The sequence below is a fragment of the Buteo buteo genome, chromosome 10 (assembly GCF_964188355.1).
Source record: "Buteo buteo chromosome 10, bButBut1.hap1.1, whole genome shotgun sequence".
NCBI lineage: Eukaryota > Metazoa > Chordata > Aves > Accipitriformes > Accipitridae > Buteo > Buteo buteo.
In genome coordinates this window covers 2,970,951-2,989,900 of record NC_134180.1, presented here as the reverse complement: position 1 = coordinate 2,989,900, position 18,950 = coordinate 2,970,951, and the positions used below count along the sequence as shown (strand labels likewise).

Sequence of the window (18,950 nt, the reverse complement as noted above, 5' to 3'; positions counted from 1 at the left end):
GGGTGGGAGGCGGGATGCTGGATGGGCAGCAAGCACGGTGATGGGGGTGTAGGGACACCTTCCCGAGGCACGCTCACCCGCCAAGTCTCCCTGAAGTGCTTGATCTGATTAGCAGATCTGGGATCAGGAAGGAATTTTCCACAAGTCAGTCTGGCAGGAACCACGGAGATTTTTGCTTTCCTCTGTATCATGGAGTGGAAAACATCTGGGCATATCAATCACCCATGACTGCATGAGACATGAGCATCAGTAACGCCTTGGGCTGCCTGAGACGGATCCCCAGGGGACATGTCCAGCCCCTGAGCTGACTTTGGGGCCCATCGCCCCAGTCCCACGTGGGGCTGGGGTGGCAATGCACCATCCCCAGCACCTGGACAGGGTTGCAGGTGGCTCACAGAACTGGAAAGTGGGGAAATAATCCCGAGGACTGAAGTCATTAAGTCTAACTGGGGTTACTGGGCTTTTGCTTAAGGCTGTGGTTTGACTTCATGGATCCTGAGTGCACTAATAGGCTTTAATTGCCCTGAGCAGCCCCACCTTAGACCCCCACCCACTCACCCAGGAGTGCTATTTAAGCCCAGGACAAGGTGGGGTAGGAGTGTTTTCCATTTCGGCTCTGCTTTCTCCACAGATTCTCTGTTGCCTTGTTTCCAGCCTCATCTCCTGCCTGTCCAGACCCTGGAGCTTCTTCTAGAGATGGCTATCACCATGTTCAGGTACCCCACAACGTGTCCTGTATGTTTGTGTGCAAAGAGGGGCATGTTTGAAAACCTCTACCAGTCACCATCAATATATCTGATGCTAAGACATTTGTTGTCTGTTTCCCCAATTTGATTTCCAGCCAAAGCCTGTGCTAATTTGGGATAAATTAGCCTTAATATTCCCATTTTCCCCCAGCCCAAGGGAGTGTTTGCCTGCTTGGTCATGGTGCTCTTGTGTTAGTCATCTCATAGCTCCATGAGCACTGGCAAACATGCAAAGCGAGGAATGAGCTAAAATTTCCAAAGCATCACTTGGAATAAAATGCGACTTGTTGGAAAATGTCAACATGGCTGTTTTGACAGACTTCTTTCTTTTAAGAAGAAGACTTGTCAAAACCGGCCCTTTCCCTGCAAATACATCTTGTTTTCTGCTTTTCTGAATAGAAGGGCTTCATTGCAACAACTCCTGACCCAACTTTCTCCTTGTCCTGCTAAGGTCCTACCACCTCTTCTTGGGCCTCTTGAGCTCAAACTTTCTCCTTCCAAGAGCCAAAAAATTCAGCTTCAGACTAAAACTGTGACTCATGGGGAGGAACCTCCTTTGTATGCTGGTGGGGATAAAAGCCAAGGCGAGCCCCTGGGGTCCCCCAGACCAAAGGAGAGGAGCTGCTCATGCAGGGTGGGGATCTCCAGCTGCTTCCCAGCCTGCAGCTTTGGCTATTCCCTCCCCTGCCACCCACCCCCTTCCATGCCAGCCTCCTGCTTTTAATTACGTTGTAGAAAAGTCTCACAACTCAGCGATTCAAGGTGGCATTTGAGAGAAATGATTCCCTTTAGCATAGCTGACAGCTAATTTGTGTAAAGTTTAATTACAGCTAGCATTAATTAACTGGCAGTGTGTTGCGATACTAAAGCACGACCATCTGTTCTTTAAGCCGCCTCCCCCAAATTTCAGCCCTAATAATTTTGGTGCCGAGGAGGTTGCTCCGGTGGACCTGGTGTAACCACAGCCGTTGTGGGAGGGTGTCACCCACTGTTGGTGATGAAGCACCAAACCCTCAGGGTGAATTGCAGCTTCAAGTGTTGCCACTACATAGGGATCAGCTCTGGAGAACGTGGTTTTGGAGCCCGTGTGCTTTCCCGCGATGTTGCCTCCTGTATTACGTATTTAAGCAGAGGGTCAGCTCTTACCTTCCTGCAGTGTTGCTGCAGAGAGGGGTTCAGTCATTTGGGCTGGCCCAGCAGCACGTGCCAGTGCATCGTTCTGTGGGAGCATTTTGCTTTTACTGCGTAGGGGAATGTGTGGCCACATGAGATATGAGGGCTGGGAGAAAGGCTCCAAAGCAGCCGTTTGCTGCCCTGCTGCGGGACAGGTCTGTGCCAGCGCTACTGAAGTTGCACCAACATCCTTACTTTGGTGAAAGCAAAGCTGGTAACCTCTCCAGCGTGAAAGGAGGACTTCAGTGTCTGCATACAAGTGCCCGGGCCCCTGGTTGTGTCCCCTAAGGTGGGTTTGCAGTCCTTCTTGGCTTCAGTGTGTCCATCCCCTGTGCAGAGATGTGAATAGCCTTAGCACGTAGCCAGCAAAAAATAAGCACTGGGAGCTTGTTTTGGCATATTCTGCCAGAGGCTGGTGTCTGGAGGCATTTTTCATGCCAGGAGGCGAGTGGCACTGAGCACTGGGTGCACACAGGTTGCAGTGGGCTGCAGCAAATCAGCCCAGTTCATCCTTCAAACAGCCTGGAACCCCCCCCCGGGTGAAAAGAAGATGGGGCAAAACTATCCAACCAAATGCCCCAGAGCTCTGCCTTCAGTAAATCCCGTCTAACCTCAGTGCAGCTGCTTTGATCTCATCATGTAAATCTAGATGAAAACAAATACATATCCAGTGAGAGACAAGCTTGTCCTCCAGGCTCTCAGCCAAGCCTTCGGCTTGAGGGCTTTGAACAGGGCTCGGCAGCTGCTGGTGGGAGGAATTTCTTTGGTCAAACTGCAGCTCCCAGCTTGTCTCAGCTACTGGTTTCAGGGTCGACTGGAGCTTTTCCTCTCAGTCCCCCCAAATGCAGAGGTAACTTAGTCCCTGAGCTCAACGCTGTGGCTTGGGTTCAGCCTTTTCTCTCCCAAGCTCTTGAGTTCTGCCTTTGTGCTGGCTCACGGATTGAACGGGGCTCGCTTGGTGCTGGGGATGGAGCCTCTCTGGTGGCCTCTCGCAAGGACGTTCAAAGCTGGTGAGCAGGTTTTGGCAGAAAGCTGATGTGCCGGAGGAGGCCTGTGTGTTGTGGATAGGGAGATGGCTTGGGATACAGCAAGAGCCTGGGATTTGGGCAATTCAGGCTTTCAACCCCACTCTGACGTGAGCTGCCTGTCTGAGCCTGCTCAAATGGAACCCATGGGGGATGCTGGGACTGAGGCTCTGCTGCCAACCCAAGTGAAATCCCAGCTTCATCTCTGCTACTTCCACCAAATTCCTTGGGCACAGTTTGTTTTCAACGATGGGAGACACGTGGTGTGTAACATGCTGACAGATGTGGACAGACAGGGTTGCCACCCGCGCTGTACCAAACGCAAGGAGGGATGAGCTAACCTTACGGATGGGAAAGGGTAAAACCTTGACTTTGCTGATGTCGGTGGGAATTCCCAGTGGACTCCCAGGTGGCAGTGAGGGTGAAATCCCACCTCCTAGAAGCTGTCTACAGCTCTACCTCCACCCTCTTGTCATAAGAGCTTAAACCATGGTTACATGCAGTCACTTTAGCCCAGGATGGGCAGTTACAGTGCCTGGCTGCCTGCAAACTCCCTGCCTGCTGTGGATGCAGAGTAAAATATTAGCTTAACCTCACACAATAGTCGTTACACTAATTCATTTCACCATACAAGCATGCTGGGGATTCCTGCAGCTCAGCTGACTACAGACAACTCAGAGCTTTGCTTTTTGTACTGCTTTCCCCCGAAAAAGTCCCTATTTTGCCAGGCCTGCTGCAATCCAGACCTCACTAACATGCAGCCAAGCCGTCTTGCATTGATGCCTGTTGCCAGCATCCCATGGGCACTCCTTGTGAGCCTCAGATACGCTCCCCTTGAGCAATACAATTGCACAGACTCGTTAGGCTGACAAGCCTGGATACAGAGCAGCACTGGGGAGGTTGTACAGAGTACAGCACAGGGTGATTCCCCAGGGTGAAGGGGATGGTGCATCCCCGGCTTTGCTCTGAAGGACTCCCCTGCTCACAGGGGTCAGAACTGGATTGCAGTGGGGAAAATCTCTCTCCCTGCGCAGCGATGGGGGTTGCGGGCAGACCTCCGGCAAGCAAGAGTGTTAATTAAACAAATGTTCACTAGTGTATAAGGTGTCTTTATGCAAAACAGCCTTGCGGAAGGTTGTGGTTCTACATGGAGTGCATCTTGTTATTGCTGTAATAAGCTGCAGGTGGGGAGGGGGAGGCAGAAGCTGGCAGAGTGTGGGGCAGAGCTCGGTGCAGGGACTGTGGCTTGGTAGGACACAGGAAAGGATGGGTGGCTCAGTAGTTTTGCAGGGTCCCATGTCAAGGGGAAAATCAGCATGGCTGGCTAAGAGGCACCCAAAACTCAAATGCTTTGGAGCAGTCCATCCTGACCATGCCACCATCTCTTGAAGCCTCAGGCTGCCTGTGTGTCCACTCACCTCCCAGTGAAATGGGGAGGGAGGGAAGGGATAAATCCAGCCGTGGAGGAGTGTGGGCAATGAATCTCACCTTGGCTGCTCTCAATTAGTTTAATGAACTGGTTTGTGTAATATTGTTGCCCTCTATTGGACCCAGCCTGAACGGCTTGGTCGGTGCTGATGTGTCCATGTTAGGTGGGGAAGGATCTGGGGCTTTTCCCCAGCTTTGAGATGGGAGTGATGCTTCCCCAGTTAATTGTGTTGGGGCTCCTTGGAGAGGGAGTTCTTGCCCGGAGCTATCGTGAGCAAAGAGCCAGAGCTAATGCCAGACGGAGGTAATGAGCCTTGCCGTGGACTTCAGTGGAATTTGGATCAGACCATTTGCAGTCTCTGGGGATAAGTTGGTTCTGCGTCGTCTTAGTGATGGGCTGGAAACGTGCCCAAATTATTTGCAGAGAGGCTTGTAACTCGAATGGACTCATCTTAACTCCCCTCTGCTGCTCTTTTTCAGAGCAGGAGAGGTGCTTTGGGGTGGCAATGGCTAACGTAAGACGCTCCTTTGTGCATCCCACACCTGCTGGTGGGGGCTGCAGCAAAGCCAGGAGTCCTGGCCAGGTTTCCCAGGCTGTACAGACACACCAGAATTGCTGCAGGGGCTCAGAAGGATGGGAAACGTGCAGGCACCGCTTTCATTTCTTCATTGACCTGCTTTGAGCTGGGTTCTTGCTCCCTGCCACAGATGCTGGGAGTGAGCACAGGCCAGGTCTGGCTTAAACCTGGGGATGGTGGAGCTGTTTCTGGGGGGACTGAGGCACCGAGGGAAGCTCAGATTGGATGTCACCTGCAGGCTGTGACATTGATGAAGTCATTCAGCAGAGCGGGTTCCCCTCTGCTTGTGCCATGGCTTCTGTATGCTGCAGTATCCCTGGGCTGGCCGAGGATATTTTTTCTCAAGCCCATGGCAGCCCATTCCAGTGAGGTGTCTGTGGGCTGGCCCTGAGGGAATGCCAGCCCAATGGAGATAAAAGCCCTTTTAGCAGATTGATTCGATATTGGTTTTGAACTCCTTCCCAGTGTGGGGAAGCGGTGGCTCACTTGTCAATGACAGGGCCCCACATGCGAAGCGTGGCAGCGCTAAATGGCTGCCAGATGGGATATGCAAGGTGCAGGCAGGGCCAACCTGGTACCTAAAGAGGTTTTCTTCTCTCTCTCTCTCTCCCTTTGCTGGCTGCTCCTGCACTCTCACACTGGTGGGATGCTGAGGGGTTACAGCATAACTTGGCAGCACTGCTCTGGAAGAGAAATGCCCCATGGAGCTGGGGAAGCTGTGTTACCCTGAGAGCAAAGGCACCAAAATAAACAGTGTTTCCCTGAACGCTAAATATACAGAACTAGAAATGGCTTGCTTTTCTTTCTTTCTTTTAAGTGAGTACAAGTAGGGAGAGTTGGAATAGCTGAGAGTGTTATAAATGATGACATGCCTTTGAACTAGCAGCTGGGTGAATGTCTCATCCCACGCTGTCTATGTTCATGCTCCCCTGTCATCTGCTTGCGAGGGCTAATAGAGATAAAACAATCCGAGGATGGATTTCCAGGCAGAACGGTTCTGCCAGGTGTCTCCTCATGCTGTAGCAAGGGACTTTAAAAAAAGAAAAGAGAGAGGCCACAGTGCCCAAATCTATCTGGTGAAGTTGAGGGAGTTACTCCCAGGGTAAATCTGAGGCCTTGGGAAGGAGGAAATGGTTGGCTTGACCTTGTGCTGGAAAGGAACATGCTGTCATCAAAGCCTCACAAATCCTGCCCCGAAGAGGCATGGAAAATGTATGGCTTGTGTCAGAGGGTGAGCTCAGGCGCTGACGGATGGCTTTGCAGTGCTGCAGTCCCACCTGGCTGGAAGGACCATCCGTGGCTACAGAAACACCGTTTGCTTTGCCTCTCGCAAAGGTCTCTTTAAAGACTTGAATAAATATTTGCACAATGATGCTCCTTGGGCACAATGTGCCTGCTCTAATTAGATGTAATTTGTTTTGTGGAGCTCTTACTCCTGCAGTGGGAATCCCAACTGTGGGTGCAAACACCGGACCCCACCAAATCTGTCTGGTTCTGCCTTTCCACTACTGGCTCAACCCCAAGTGCTCCCAGGACACCGCCCTAAATAAGCCTTTGGGCCGCACCACGAAGGACTTTAGGGAGGTTCAGTAAAACACTTTGGCTGTAAACCTCTGACCAGAGGACTCAAGGCTGAATGAACAGCTCGGGTTTGTTACTGTCTGCAGCTAAAGAAATACTGGGGCAGCAGGAAGAGCAGATCTGCCTCCATCAGTCTCTAGGTCCCATGTCCTGGCATCCTGCTCATCACCAGGCAATGAATTTACTAGGGGAAAATTACTGATTTCACTGGGACCTGAGGATGCTCAGCTGCTGGCAGGGCTGTTGGGTGACACGAGTTGCACTGCCTCTAAGGGAGAAGGTGGTTAGTTCAAGCCTGGGAAAAGCAGTGTGAAGATGTCAGGGGGTAAATGGGTGGAGAAAACGGTGTAAAGCAAGACATAGCTCAGAGCTGGGCTGTGCACAGGGAAAGCCAAAGCAGAAGTGAGCAGGGAGGCTTTGGTGGTGCAGGGGTGCTGCTCTGGGCTTGCTGGAGTGGCAGGGGAGTGCCCAGCTGTCACAGCAGCATTGGGCAGCGCTATTTAGACCAGAGCTTTCCTGGAAAGGTCAGGTTAAGATGAAGATTTTCATATATATTTCATTGACCAAAGCAAATGCATCTCCTATATCAATTAAATGCATGTCACTCAGCCACTGCTATTGCTAGGGTTAGTTTTCTTGCTCCAGTGACAAATATGGTCAATTAAATCAACAGTATCTCTTTTCTTGCTTTAATTTTCTCTCTCCATCACATGCTTGAATGAGAGCAAAACCAAGCTGACAGCAGAAAGGGTTTTCAAATCCAATGGGCAAAATGCTCGGAGTCTCTCCCTTTGGACTGCAGGGCTCTTGGTGCCAGAGATGGATGCTGCTCTGCATGTGTGTTCTTCCTCCTTTCTCCTCTTGATCAAAATCTCCATCTTAAGCCTTGTGTTATCCTGCCTCTAATCTCCCTGTTTGATTTCTGCCTACTGATCTTCAATTTAGCTCTGTGCTGGCCTGTGGTGCATCTCCTTACAGTGATGCACAGGAGCTGCACACCTGGTTCTGTAACATAGAGGAGCTGAGAGCATCTGGCCCCTGTAATCCTGGGTGCTGTCACTTGTTCTGATGGAGTCAGGGCTTCCCACAGCCCCAAACTTGAAGTTTAACAAGGTTGAGCCCTTGGGGATAATCTTTGCTGTCCATCTGAAGAGGGTGAATGATCTTCCTTAGAAGGTCTTAAAATGTCAGGGGGGAGAATGGGAAAGATTATGAGGTTTCACCATATGAAAAGGTGTATAAAAGATGCTGTTGCTCTCAGACCAGCTCTGTGCTGCTTGGGGTGGTCTGGATTGATGTGCTGCTCCTCTGCTTATCTGGGTATATGCTGTGCTGATGAATGAGGCCAGAGCTACTTATCAAAATCAATCAGGACTCCAGTTAATTAGGGCAGTCTGGGCCAAGTCAGTTTTTTCCCCTCTTTCCCCCAGCTTTGCGGCAGAGGGTTACAAAGGTCAGAAGAAAAAAAATGGCTCAGATCTCCATCCTTAGACTACTACAGTAGTTTACACTTAGTCAATAAACAGGAGTAGTAAGGAGATACTTTGTGGAATGGGTAAATAGGGAGCCTTGGATGTGCCCCCATTCTCCATCACCTCTGTTAACTAACTATAAAGTGGTGATTTCTCATCCACAATCCCCTGCTTTCTCTCTCAGGAGACTTTGGGGTTTCATTCACATAGAAATGAGTTGTATCAGACACATTTTTCCAAGTTCCTGGTCCTTTTCTTCCCTCCTTGTATCGGCCAAGCTCAATGCTGGCAGTGGGGTAGCTGCCCTCTTTGGGCAGGGGGGAGTTTTCCTGCGGACAGGGCATGGGCCGTGAAAGCACAGAATAGTCTTCCAAGAGGTACTGTTGCTGCTGCTTCTCTGCAGAGGCTTTTCAAAGCCTGCTTCAGTCTCCCTGGCTGTTTCTCAGTTCCTTCCTCCAGACTTCTCTACAGAGCCATTCACACCCCCTGATTTCTGGGAGGTAAAAAGACGCTTGTCTGAGTCAGCAGAAGACAACATTTTTTTTTTCTTTAGGATCACTGTCACATACCGGTCTTCGCTCTTCAGGCAGGAGATGCCTCTATGGAGGATGTTTCCCAACACCTACAATGCCAGGCCAGCGATACCTATGATCCCTCTTTCCCAGTGCTACTGTGGCTGGTGGGATCTGGCACTGGAGAGACTTTTTACCCTGTTGATATACCATTTCTCAAATTTCTGGAGTAGCATCTCTGCTGATTTCAAGAGAGGGGAGAGATTTGTGGAGAAATAGTGGTTTTAGGTCAGAGAAGGAGTTTTGTACCTGATCACGCCTCATCTCTTTAAGGGAGGTGTGGAATCAATCTTTGTGATTAAGCATGAGAGCAAGTAGCTTGAAGCCTCTGAGACTTTGCAGTCTGCTCAGGTCTTGGTGCAGATGCAATGGGAAGAGCTGGGTCTTTATTTTCCGAGTACATTTGAAAGGGAAAAGTACCAAAGAGCAGAACTGTTCCAGTGCAAAAACAGACACGGAGCGAAAGTGTGATCTCTTCTGATAACAAGAAAGGAATAAGAGCAACACAGCAGAGCTGTATCTTGTTCCTTGCTACCTCAGCGTGGGACTGTCATGTATTGCCATCAGGGTAAGGTGTTGGTGTTCCCAGTATGGGCTTGACTGTTGTCAGGCTGGCTGTTCAGGCCTGGCGTTGCCAGCTGTAAGCATCTGTGCTGCAGCATTAGCGTGTGCAATCAAAGGCTGTGCGTGAGCGCAGAGCTGCTATAGTAGAAGCGGATTTGGTGAGTCAAGCTACTTTTTTTCAAAGCGCTGATCCCATTTCCTTATATTCTTAAGTAGCTTCAATCCATCTTACTGCATTACAGAAACGGTGTTGATTGTTCTACTGTAGTGACTAATAACCAGGCATACTCTGCAGATTACCCCCGAGAGCTGGATTCCTGGCTTAGCTGTACCAGGCTTCCTGTGTGCAAAGATACCTCGGTGTAACCTGATTTAAGGCACACATGAAGCTCTCCATGAGCAGGAGAGGAAGGGGAGCATCATGGGGTGAGGATAAGGAGATGGGTTGGTGGGAGGGAAAACTGGGCATCAGAGCCTGAGGTGGGAAAACCTGACCTGGAAAAGGAGGAGGCTGAGATATAGACTGGGTGAAGGAAGGAACACTTAGGTCCTAAGAGTTATAAAGGGCCAACCGTATGTCCCCATGTGCTCAAGATGTTTGGGCAAGAACAGGGAGTTGGGAAGCAAAGCTGCTTGTGCCTAAAGCTCCCTGAAGCCTGCTGCTCCTACATGAGCCCTGAGAGTGAGATGAAGCACAGCTGCCAGAGCCAGCCCCCATCCCTGCTGCGAGGGGTACAGGCAGCCCATCTACTGGGCTTGAAGTGCTGGTGGGCATGGACAGCTATAAGGAAGGTCCTTTTGGTGAAATGGAGGCACTGAGTAATGCCTACCTTGCAAGGAAAAAAAAATAAAACCCTCCTGCAATATGATGGTGTGGGAGGTAGGCAGTATGGCCCAAGGAAGGAATGTTTCTGTGGGTCTTGCAGCCTTTGGGTAGCAGAGACTCCTGGCCCTGTGGGCAGGCACATTCTGTCCTTCATCTCCACCCCAGATGGAATTTGGAGATCAAAGGTAAGGCTCTTTGCTGCTGTAATGCTATTGATGTCAGTCGGGTTGTGCCACAGGGAAGTTGGCTCTCTTCTTTTAATTACAGTAAGTATTAAACTTGAGTGTTCAAGGTTGAAATTCCTACCTTTGGCTGCGCAGGATCTATAGATCACTCAAATCTCACTTAAACTCTCAAAGTAGTTCTTTAAATGTTTTGCCAAGGCTTAGTGCTGGCTTTCTGTGTGGGGAGAATGTCTCCACTGGACAGTTGCCCATAGGCTGCACATGGGGTAATCAGCCACCCTAATTACTCCTGGTGATCTGTAGCACTGACGTGTGGGAGGTGAAGTCAATAGTGCCTGGTGCTGGATCATCAGCTGCTTCCCTCTGGGTCACAGTCTGGTGACTCTCCCACCAATATACTGAACCACATTTGTGCAGAAAAAGCCTGCAATAAAATGTGCAAGAAATGGGAAAGAACCCCCTGACAAATGAGATCTGTAAGTCATTTTTTGAGGCCGTGCCGGAACCTGGTTATTGCTTAATAGAGTATGTGCAGCGGAGCTCAGTTTATGGGGCAGGAGCATGCTAGAAGGAGGAGGGCTCCTGGCAGCTCATTTAAGCAACTATTTGGCTGCTCCCCCAAGGCAGAGTTATCAGTGGAGGTTCCACGTGGGTTATATTGGTGCTTCCAGCCAGCACCAGTGCTCTGATCAAAAATGTACATGTTGGATCATCCTTGGCTCTTCCCTTATTAGGGCTTTCTGATGGGTTCATTAGGGCTTTGGCTGGTCTTCCAAGCTGTTCCTGGCTGGACCTGTAAGACTGCATTTGCCTTCCCCCTCACCCCTAGTTAATCTTTTTTCTGCACAGCGTTTGTCTGAAATATTTCTAGTTATCCTTTTTCTGGCATGAGTTTGAAACTCTGCAGATACCATTTCCCTTCTGCTTGAGCTCTGGGACATAGAGAAATGGGGGGTCCTTTCCCAGTAGCTGCTGTCTTCTCATCTCTTGCATCCTCTGTGTGGTTTGGTGACAACTAAATTCACTGCCATTACAGCATCTCTGCAAAAGCTTGTACCACCTCCCAGCACGGCCTTTTCCAGACCTCATCTCCCTTAACTTCTCTCCTGGTTCACAACCAAACTGCAGTGCTGTTGAACTGGAACAGCCGCCTCCCTGAGCTGCTGTAGGATATACAGCTCCATCACTGTCCCCAGAGTCAACAGCTCTGCCCCAGCAGGACCCAGACCCCTCGCTCTCCTTTTCCCTCTTGTGTATTGTCTGTTGTAGTTTATTTTAAATGCTGGGATAGTGTTACCTCCAGGGAAGTTAATAATCCTCATTCAGGCTATGAGGGCTGCGTGTCCCACCCTGGCAATAAGCTAACCTCGCTATGTTAGAAGTGCCATTAATGCTGATGGAGGGCAGTGGATCTGACAGCTGTAGGGCTGGAGGTCAGGTTCGCTGTGGTACACATTTCAGATTTTCAGTGCAATAGGCTTTCATAATATTAAATGGAGTGAAGAGCTTCTCTCTTACCCAGATTCTGTTCCTTTTTTTCCTCTCCTTTTTAAATTAAGGCAACGCAGCATTGCGTTGTAAGAAGGATCTATTTTTCTACTGACCCATTTCAGTAAAAATTCAGCCCATCTAGAGCATGTGCTGCTTTTGAAGATGGAAAGAAATCATAGATATTAAGGGCACTATGATCAGCTCATCTCACCTCATGCATAATACAGCCTGGAGAATTCCCCCTGGGACTCTCCTCTCAAGCCCAGCACTCTGCAGCTGGATGACACTGTGGCTTTTTGTGTGATTATCGAGAACCATCTCAAGGTCTGGCTCAGGGGTCTTATTCAATCACTTCTCCTTCATCAGTAGCATGCGAGACACTTGCTGTGGGAGACAGCAGCCTGTTTTGGCCCATTGTGCCATCAGCATGCAGAAAATACTGGCTCTTCAGCCTGCTCCCTGCACATTCGCAGCATCTGTGCTTTTTTAGACCTTGGTTGAGGGAGAATGAGGGCAGTGAGAATGTGCTGAGAATACTGGGAGTGCTACCAACATCCTTCCTTTTATTCCTTCCCTTTTGAGGACCTAGGGTCTCACGTCTCAGTGGGGGCTATGGACCCAGGGGAGCTTTCAGGCCAGCTCTAGATGCTCAGCAGTGGATGAAGAAGACTACATTTCTGCAGCTTGGGTAAGCCAGTCCTGTCTCCTTCCAAGTTGCTAACAGGAAAGTTACCTCCAGAAGGCAATTAAAGGCACCTAAATGAACTTCCTGCTGCTAATCACCATCTGAAGGACCTGTCTCCTTCCTCAGATGGAGACAACTGCCTTTGCCTTCTCAGGCACCCTGAGGGGCCTTGTTCTGCAGTGGAAGTGATTTATGGCTCCCAGGAGGCTGCACACCCTGCAGAGGAGGGCAGTTTTCTTGTGAACTGACTTTAAAATCATTTTTCCCCATTTGTTCCACAAATGAAACAGCTCAGTTTGAGGACTTGCAGAAAGACTTGTTTCCATCAAGTCCTTGGAAATGCTGTCATGTTTCATTCCAGGCAAAATTGGTTTGAAACTTCTCCACTGCCAAAAAAAATTCTGAAACTGCAGTTTCCTGTCTTCCTCCCACCTGAAGCTGTCTGGTTTTCCCTGGGGCAGGAGTGATGGATTCAAGTCCACCTTGTCAATGGCTATCGCATGTACTCATGTATCTTTTCCCAGCCCTTTCTAAGATACGGATATCTTCAAGATATGCGAGTAATCTAGGTGCTGTTATTTTCAAAAGTCACCAAGGTTTCTGTGTTGCAGAGATCATGCTTCTCAGTTCAGCAGCATGATGTTTTCAGACAATGTTTTTCTAAACTCCTGGCCTCTTGAGTCTTTATGTAACCACTCAAAAAGAAAACACTCCAAGGCACTAGTCTTATTTGCTGGCCATAGTTGTGTCATCTAGTTGCATGGTCCTAATAGTGATCTGATGACAGTCCACTTCTTGGATACTGCCCATAAGAAATGGAGTGGTTTATGTCTAGAGGAGAGCCTTTGATTTGGGAGTTTAGCCTTTGTACAGCTGTGCAGGTTTGATGTCTTTGGTCACAGTATGTTAGAGCTGTTCACTTCCTAAATTTTTGGCATTTACTAAAGAGGTTTTATGCCTTTCTTTTATATGAGATTAAATGCTAATAGTGGTTTTGTGAGTCTTTCCAGCTCTGTATCCCCATATGCAGTTTGGGACTTGGCTAGCTGCCCCATCCACAGTGGGTGTTAAAGCCACCCGTACCAGCCTGGGGAGCTAGTGCTGATTTCTGCTCGTGCTCTTGCTTTAAGCAGGATTGGAAATATATTCAGAGGCTGCCCAAATAATAAGTCTATACCTGGTGTATCTAGAGAAGAGATGAAGATCTGTTTGCATCATGTTAGTACATAAATCCAGCTCCCCTTAAGGTGCTTAGGCACATTTGGATAATGACCTGGAACAACCTAGGTAGCAGGAGGTTACATGTACCTGTCACATCAGCCCCTGTGAGCGTGCGAGATTGTCAGCCAGCAGGCAAAAGCAGCCAATTACGCCCCACTCAGAAGCATTTCATTCTTTTTTCCATCTACCCAGCTCCACAAAGCAAATCCTGCTGTAAAGACCTCTACCTCCTGCTGGCATCACCTCCTGTCTGAGGAGATAGCGTTTAAAGTGCCCTCAATATTTCCAGCTCAGTTTTTCTGCTGGTGTAGTTAAAGGCCAATGCTGTCCTCTGCAGTGGACAGCACTGAGCTACCCTGATGCCTGGGGACAGTGTGTGTCAGTGCACTGGGTGATGAGGGGGTGCTGGGGGCTCTGTTTTCACTGCTGATGAGGGGGGTAGTTGCTTCATTTTTACCCTTTAGTACCCCCCCCTTTTTTTTCCCCATATCTACTTGTCAGGCTGCAGAATGGTTCCTGCTAGCTGCAATACATGGGGGACAGTTCTCACCTGGGATTTCTGGGCACTCCCCTTAAGTAACACTGAAAAGCAAGATTCAGTGCGTTTGTGTGTGCCTGTGTGTCCATGCACATGTATGTTTGGGAGGGAATTGAGGAAACATCCTAACAGGTGTAAACCAGCTCCCATACCAAATGTTCTTAAATCCCTGCTTCCCTCCTTTTTGCTTCTCCCTTGTTGTTCTGGCTCAAGGAGTTTTTGATATTTCCAGATGAGATTTCATGCCTTTTTTAAATTGTGGGGACCAGGAGAGGGGAGTGAAAGCTGCAATGTTAATTGCTTCCCAATAAAAACTAGCCTGGAGCAAGAGCTGAAAGAAAGTACAGGGGAGATTTCCCTTGGTTTAATGATAGCTTATCCCAGTCACAGCTTAAATGATGCTGTTCTCCAGTGCATTAAACCATTCCTTTTCCATTGTGCTTGCATCATCTTTCTTGTCTTCAACATATTCATCTTCATGCCCTTCTCTGACTGCATTATCTTCGTTGTCCTGTTCCTCCTCGTTCACATCTTCACCAGCCTGCTCTGGCAGGAGGTCATCTCGCCCATAGGTGGTCACCACGTGCTTGCAGAAGGGACACATCTTCTTTCTGGGCTGGGTGTGGAACCAGGTGTCAATGCAGGCCCTGTGGTAGGCGTGGGAACAGGACAGGATCTTCAGGCTGTCCCCTTCCTGGTACTCTGCCATGCAGATGCCGCACATCTCACATTTGTCGCCCTGCTTGTATGTGTGCAGTTTTGGGTTGCAAGCCCTCTTGTACCAGCTTAAGCCAACCATGATTGAGATAGTGGCAATAATGAAATAGAACAAGTTGCTGAAATCCCGCGTGATGGAAGTTTCCTGCAGCATTTTAGCATTGTCTTGACAAGGACCCAAATAGTGTTTGGGTGGTAGAAGTCTGATGTATGCTCCTTTCTCACATTGTGAAGCCCTTTGCAAGTGGAGGGAGACCGATTGTCCAGTAAAGAGTGATGGTATCTTAATCAGCTGCTGGATTTCCTTGTCATCAGCTGTCATGGTAATCACTTGCTCTGAGGCCACATTGTACACAACAGCGGTTTGGTACCCAGCCTGCTGGGCATGAAGGACCTTCTTGACATAAGAGCAGTCATACCCCTGTATGAGTGCAATATACGTCTCGGAAGCCTTCCTTGGTGCTGGAGGATTCTCTATTGCGTGGCAAGCATTTGGTGGTATCACCCTCACCAAATACCCTGTCAGCCCTTCTGCTGGGAGTCGTGGCCCAAAGCATGCAGGTAGGGCTTTATAAGCAACGCACTTGGAGCTGTCATTGTAAGCCACGTAACCAAAGGCTTCTGCAAGAGCGGTATCGTAGAAGGCAGTGGCAAGGACAAAGTGAAGAAGCTGGAGCTGAAGATTCATACTGAATGCAGTTGGTTAGCTCTCAATACAGATTTCCAGGCTAGTCCCAAAGGAAAGGTGTAAGAGACAGTCACAGAGATGCTATTCCACCTGGGTTTTACCACCATGGAGCCACAATGGAGAGGATGTAGATCAAAACCTGTTTCTGCCCTAGAAGTTTCTGCAGGTTTTCCGTAGGTTCAGAGGTTCCCAGGATAGAACTTGTCTCTCTTGTAAGGGTGTTGCTTAGCAGCTGGAGACATCATCTCTGCAGATCTGTGATGTCACCCAGTGACTGTTTTGCAAGGCTAGATCATGTAACATTACTGCCAACCTGCTTAAACTTCTCTCCTTCCTTTTTGGTCTGCTCCATGCACATAGCTTCTAGTTTCATCTCCCTCTAGGTACCAGCAGGATGCCGGTTTCATTTTGCTGATGATGTGCAGGCAAGATAAATAAGCCTCCCCATCAGCTATGCACCCACTGCAGACCGGAATGCTTCCTGCTGGTGGCCAAAGCAATTCCTGGAAAATGTGGCAGAGTGGGAATGAGCCGTTAACCTCTGCTGCTGGGGGTGTGTGTGGCAGCTTGGACTGGTCTGGTGAACATGCACTTTTTCTTTAAAGTTGTGATCTTTGAACCGATACCAAGTCAAATAAATTACTTGGGGTAGATGGGGGTTTCTGTCATTTGAAATAAGTCAATCAGTAACTGTCAGTCAAAATGGCAGCTAGCAGAATTTGAAAGTCTCTTTTTGCTTGTGGGGCCTCACTCTGCCATTATCTAAACTTCCAAGAGAGCAGATCCACCTTCAAGGCCCCTGAGTGAGCAGCTAGATTTGCTGAAGGGGCTGATACACTGGGGTCTTGCTGGGGCTGAGCTTGTTGGTTTCCTGTCCTACCACAGGGAGAGTGGGTGGTGGATGAGCTTGGGAGGGCTACCACCAACTTTTGTATTGGGGCTTTTCACCTTATTTACTTTAAAACCTCAGCTGCTGGAAATCAAATGGCTGAAAAAAGACTTTAGCTTCTAGCTATAAAAACTGCTTTAAAAATTCTGGTTATGGTGAAAAAGCTGAAAAAGGAGTGCAAGGCATAAGGCACAAGCGTTGTCTCTCCATCCCAGAGTGTTTGACAGCAGAAGCCCCCATTTTTCAGGCAATTCCCAACTTGTATGGTAACTGCTCAGTGCCCGGAGGAACGCCATCCTGATGGGATTGCAATAGCTCTCCTGGTTGTCAGAACAAACTAGGTCTGAATATGCAATGAACCCAGGTCAGTTCTGAACCACAAATCCCTAAAAACCTGTACCTTTTAACAAACAGCCCTTTTTGTTTAATGATTCACTTGAGAGTAGCCCCGTGGTTTCCAGTGCAGTTATGTTGGACCTGTAGTTAAAAAAAATCACTCATGTACTAGGCAACTGATTTGTTACTAGCCCCCTTGGGCTCTGGTTGAGACAGATTTCACTGGGAAAAGAGCTACAGAAAATGTCAGCAGACAGTGTGTGTGTGCGCGCCAGAGACTCCCAGCAGCTGTGATTTCAAATCGATTTTATTTTCCCCTCATCTAAAGAGTTTTACACTTGCAGGGAGACATTTTGATGCATTTAAAAACAAAACAAGGAAAAGGTTTGGTGAGGGGGGAGAAGCCAAATGCTTTCTAGTAGAGTGAGAGATAAAGAAGAAAATGGAGGTACGCTGGGAGACCTTTTTGAGGGTGGATTTTTGGATTGGTTTTGTGCTTCTTGTGATGGCATCCATCATCCTAGTGTTCTTTAAAATCTTTGCCTCTTTACTTGCACTCAATGCTCTATTTCTGGCTCCAGATCAAAGCTTTATGTACTGACAGTGACCTGCTGCTTGCATAAGGGGTACGTCTGTCTTTGGAGCTGGACAAGGAGCCATGTGTTTGTGTGAGCTGTGACAGATGTGGGACCAAGGAAGGATCCCCCTCTGTATTTGGTGTGCTATTATCTCCTGGCTGCTCCAGCACCACCTCTTATGTCCTAGAATGGGCAAGGCAGGAAGGAGCAGCCATCCTGGCTTGCTCACCAAAACCCTTGGATAAAAGGAGAAATCAGGTGTTTGCAGTCTCCAATCTGGATCTCAGTAGCTCTTAGCAGTAACCCAGAGAGATGTGGGCAAAAGGACAAATTCCCTTCAAGAGAGGTTGGAGGGCAAGGAAGAGGGGAATATGGGGTACAGAGAAGGCTCTGGGGAGTGAGGAAAGAGAAAAAGCTGAAGTCTGGATGGGGAGCAGGATACCCATATCCCACCCACAGGCAGTGTGAGATAGGAAACCCTAGCCCTTAGCCTCCTTTGAAATCCCTGAATGCTTTTGCAGAAAGAAGGAGAGGAGGGCTGAAGGAGGACTTTGGCCAGATGGTCTTCACTCAATGAGCCAAAGTGGTGCCCTCTCTGCTTTGGTTCCCTCCGTGCTTTCCATTTGCATCGCTGCTGTCTGCCTCCTCCATCATCAGTGCCCTGGAGATTTTGGCTCCCGCTGGCTGATGTTAAGCCAAGCATCCCACCGTGGTATGGGGCTGTGCCAGGCTGTCTCCAGCACCATGCTGCATTCATTATAGTCAGCACCGTACTCCTCTTCTCATCCTCCCCTACCCCTGTTATATTCATGTGTTAAATACATTGCAGATGCTCCTGGACATATTTTTGACCCATTTTCTCTGGAGTCCCTGCAATCTACTTTGTCGGAATAATTGCAATTTATTTAAATGTCAACAAGCCACACGTGGGAGACGGCAGTTGTGTGCAAGAGCAGAGCAATTACAGGGAACGGGTCCCATTTTACCACTTGAACAAAGATCCAAGCTAGAAGAAAGGAAGAGGCCATTTACCTGTATTAACTGATCACTTACCCCACTGCTCCCAAAGTCTCTGTGTTCCTTTATACCTTTTCTTTGGGGCTACCACTTAGTGCAGGAGCTGGGATATAAAACCAGCTCTTCCTTTTGCTTTTATTCCACAGAATTGTCTGCTCAATCCAGAGGAATTTAATGCTGATTTAGACCCACATAACTGCTAGCACAATCCAACTCTGGTCCTGCCCAAACAGCTCAAACTGTAACAGACACGCAGAGGAGACTGACTTATATGGACATCATTACAACTCCAACAAAACACATATTACAGGCTCCAGAACCAGCATTGATTTAACTTGGGGAATAAGTCTAGATGACTTTTTCCCCTCTGAGGTTTTTGCAGCATGAAAAGAACAGCCTGGCCGTGGGATGATGTGAGTTTGTACATAATCAGACTTCTTGTCCTTTATCTTTATTAGGTCGGTGTCTCAGGTCCACAGGCAGTGGCATTGCACAGACACGCAACAGACTCTCCCTGCTCTCAACAGCCACAGGCCAGGAGCAGAAAAAGTCTTGAGGGGGTTAAATGTTTTGCTCAAGACATCTTGGCAGGTATCCCTGGTTCTAGCTTGGTGCCCTTCTTATCAGGGCATGCTGCTCC

The 18,950-nt window shown here is 48.7% G+C and overlaps 1 protein-coding gene across 1 annotated transcript; it reads right to left on the bottom strand.

Annotated features, from left to right (window-relative positions):
• Nucleotides 1-14,476: 14,476 nt before the first annotated feature.
• LOC142035390 (E3 ubiquitin-protein ligase RNF13-like) lies at nt 14,477-15,490 on the bottom strand. The gene has a single exon (XM_075037470.1). It carries the CDS (start codon nt 15,488-15,490, stop codon nt 14,477-14,479), a length of 1,014 nt encoding a protein of 337 aa, XP_074893571.1.
• Between the last annotated feature and the right edge of the window lie 3,460 nt (nt 15,491-18,950).

What these genes read in the sequence shown, in the direction of transcription:
- LOC142035390 (XM_075037470.1), bottom strand. Translation starts at nt 15,490, where the DNA reads ATGAATCTTCAGCTCCAGCTTCTTCACTTTGTCCTTGCCACTGCCTTC.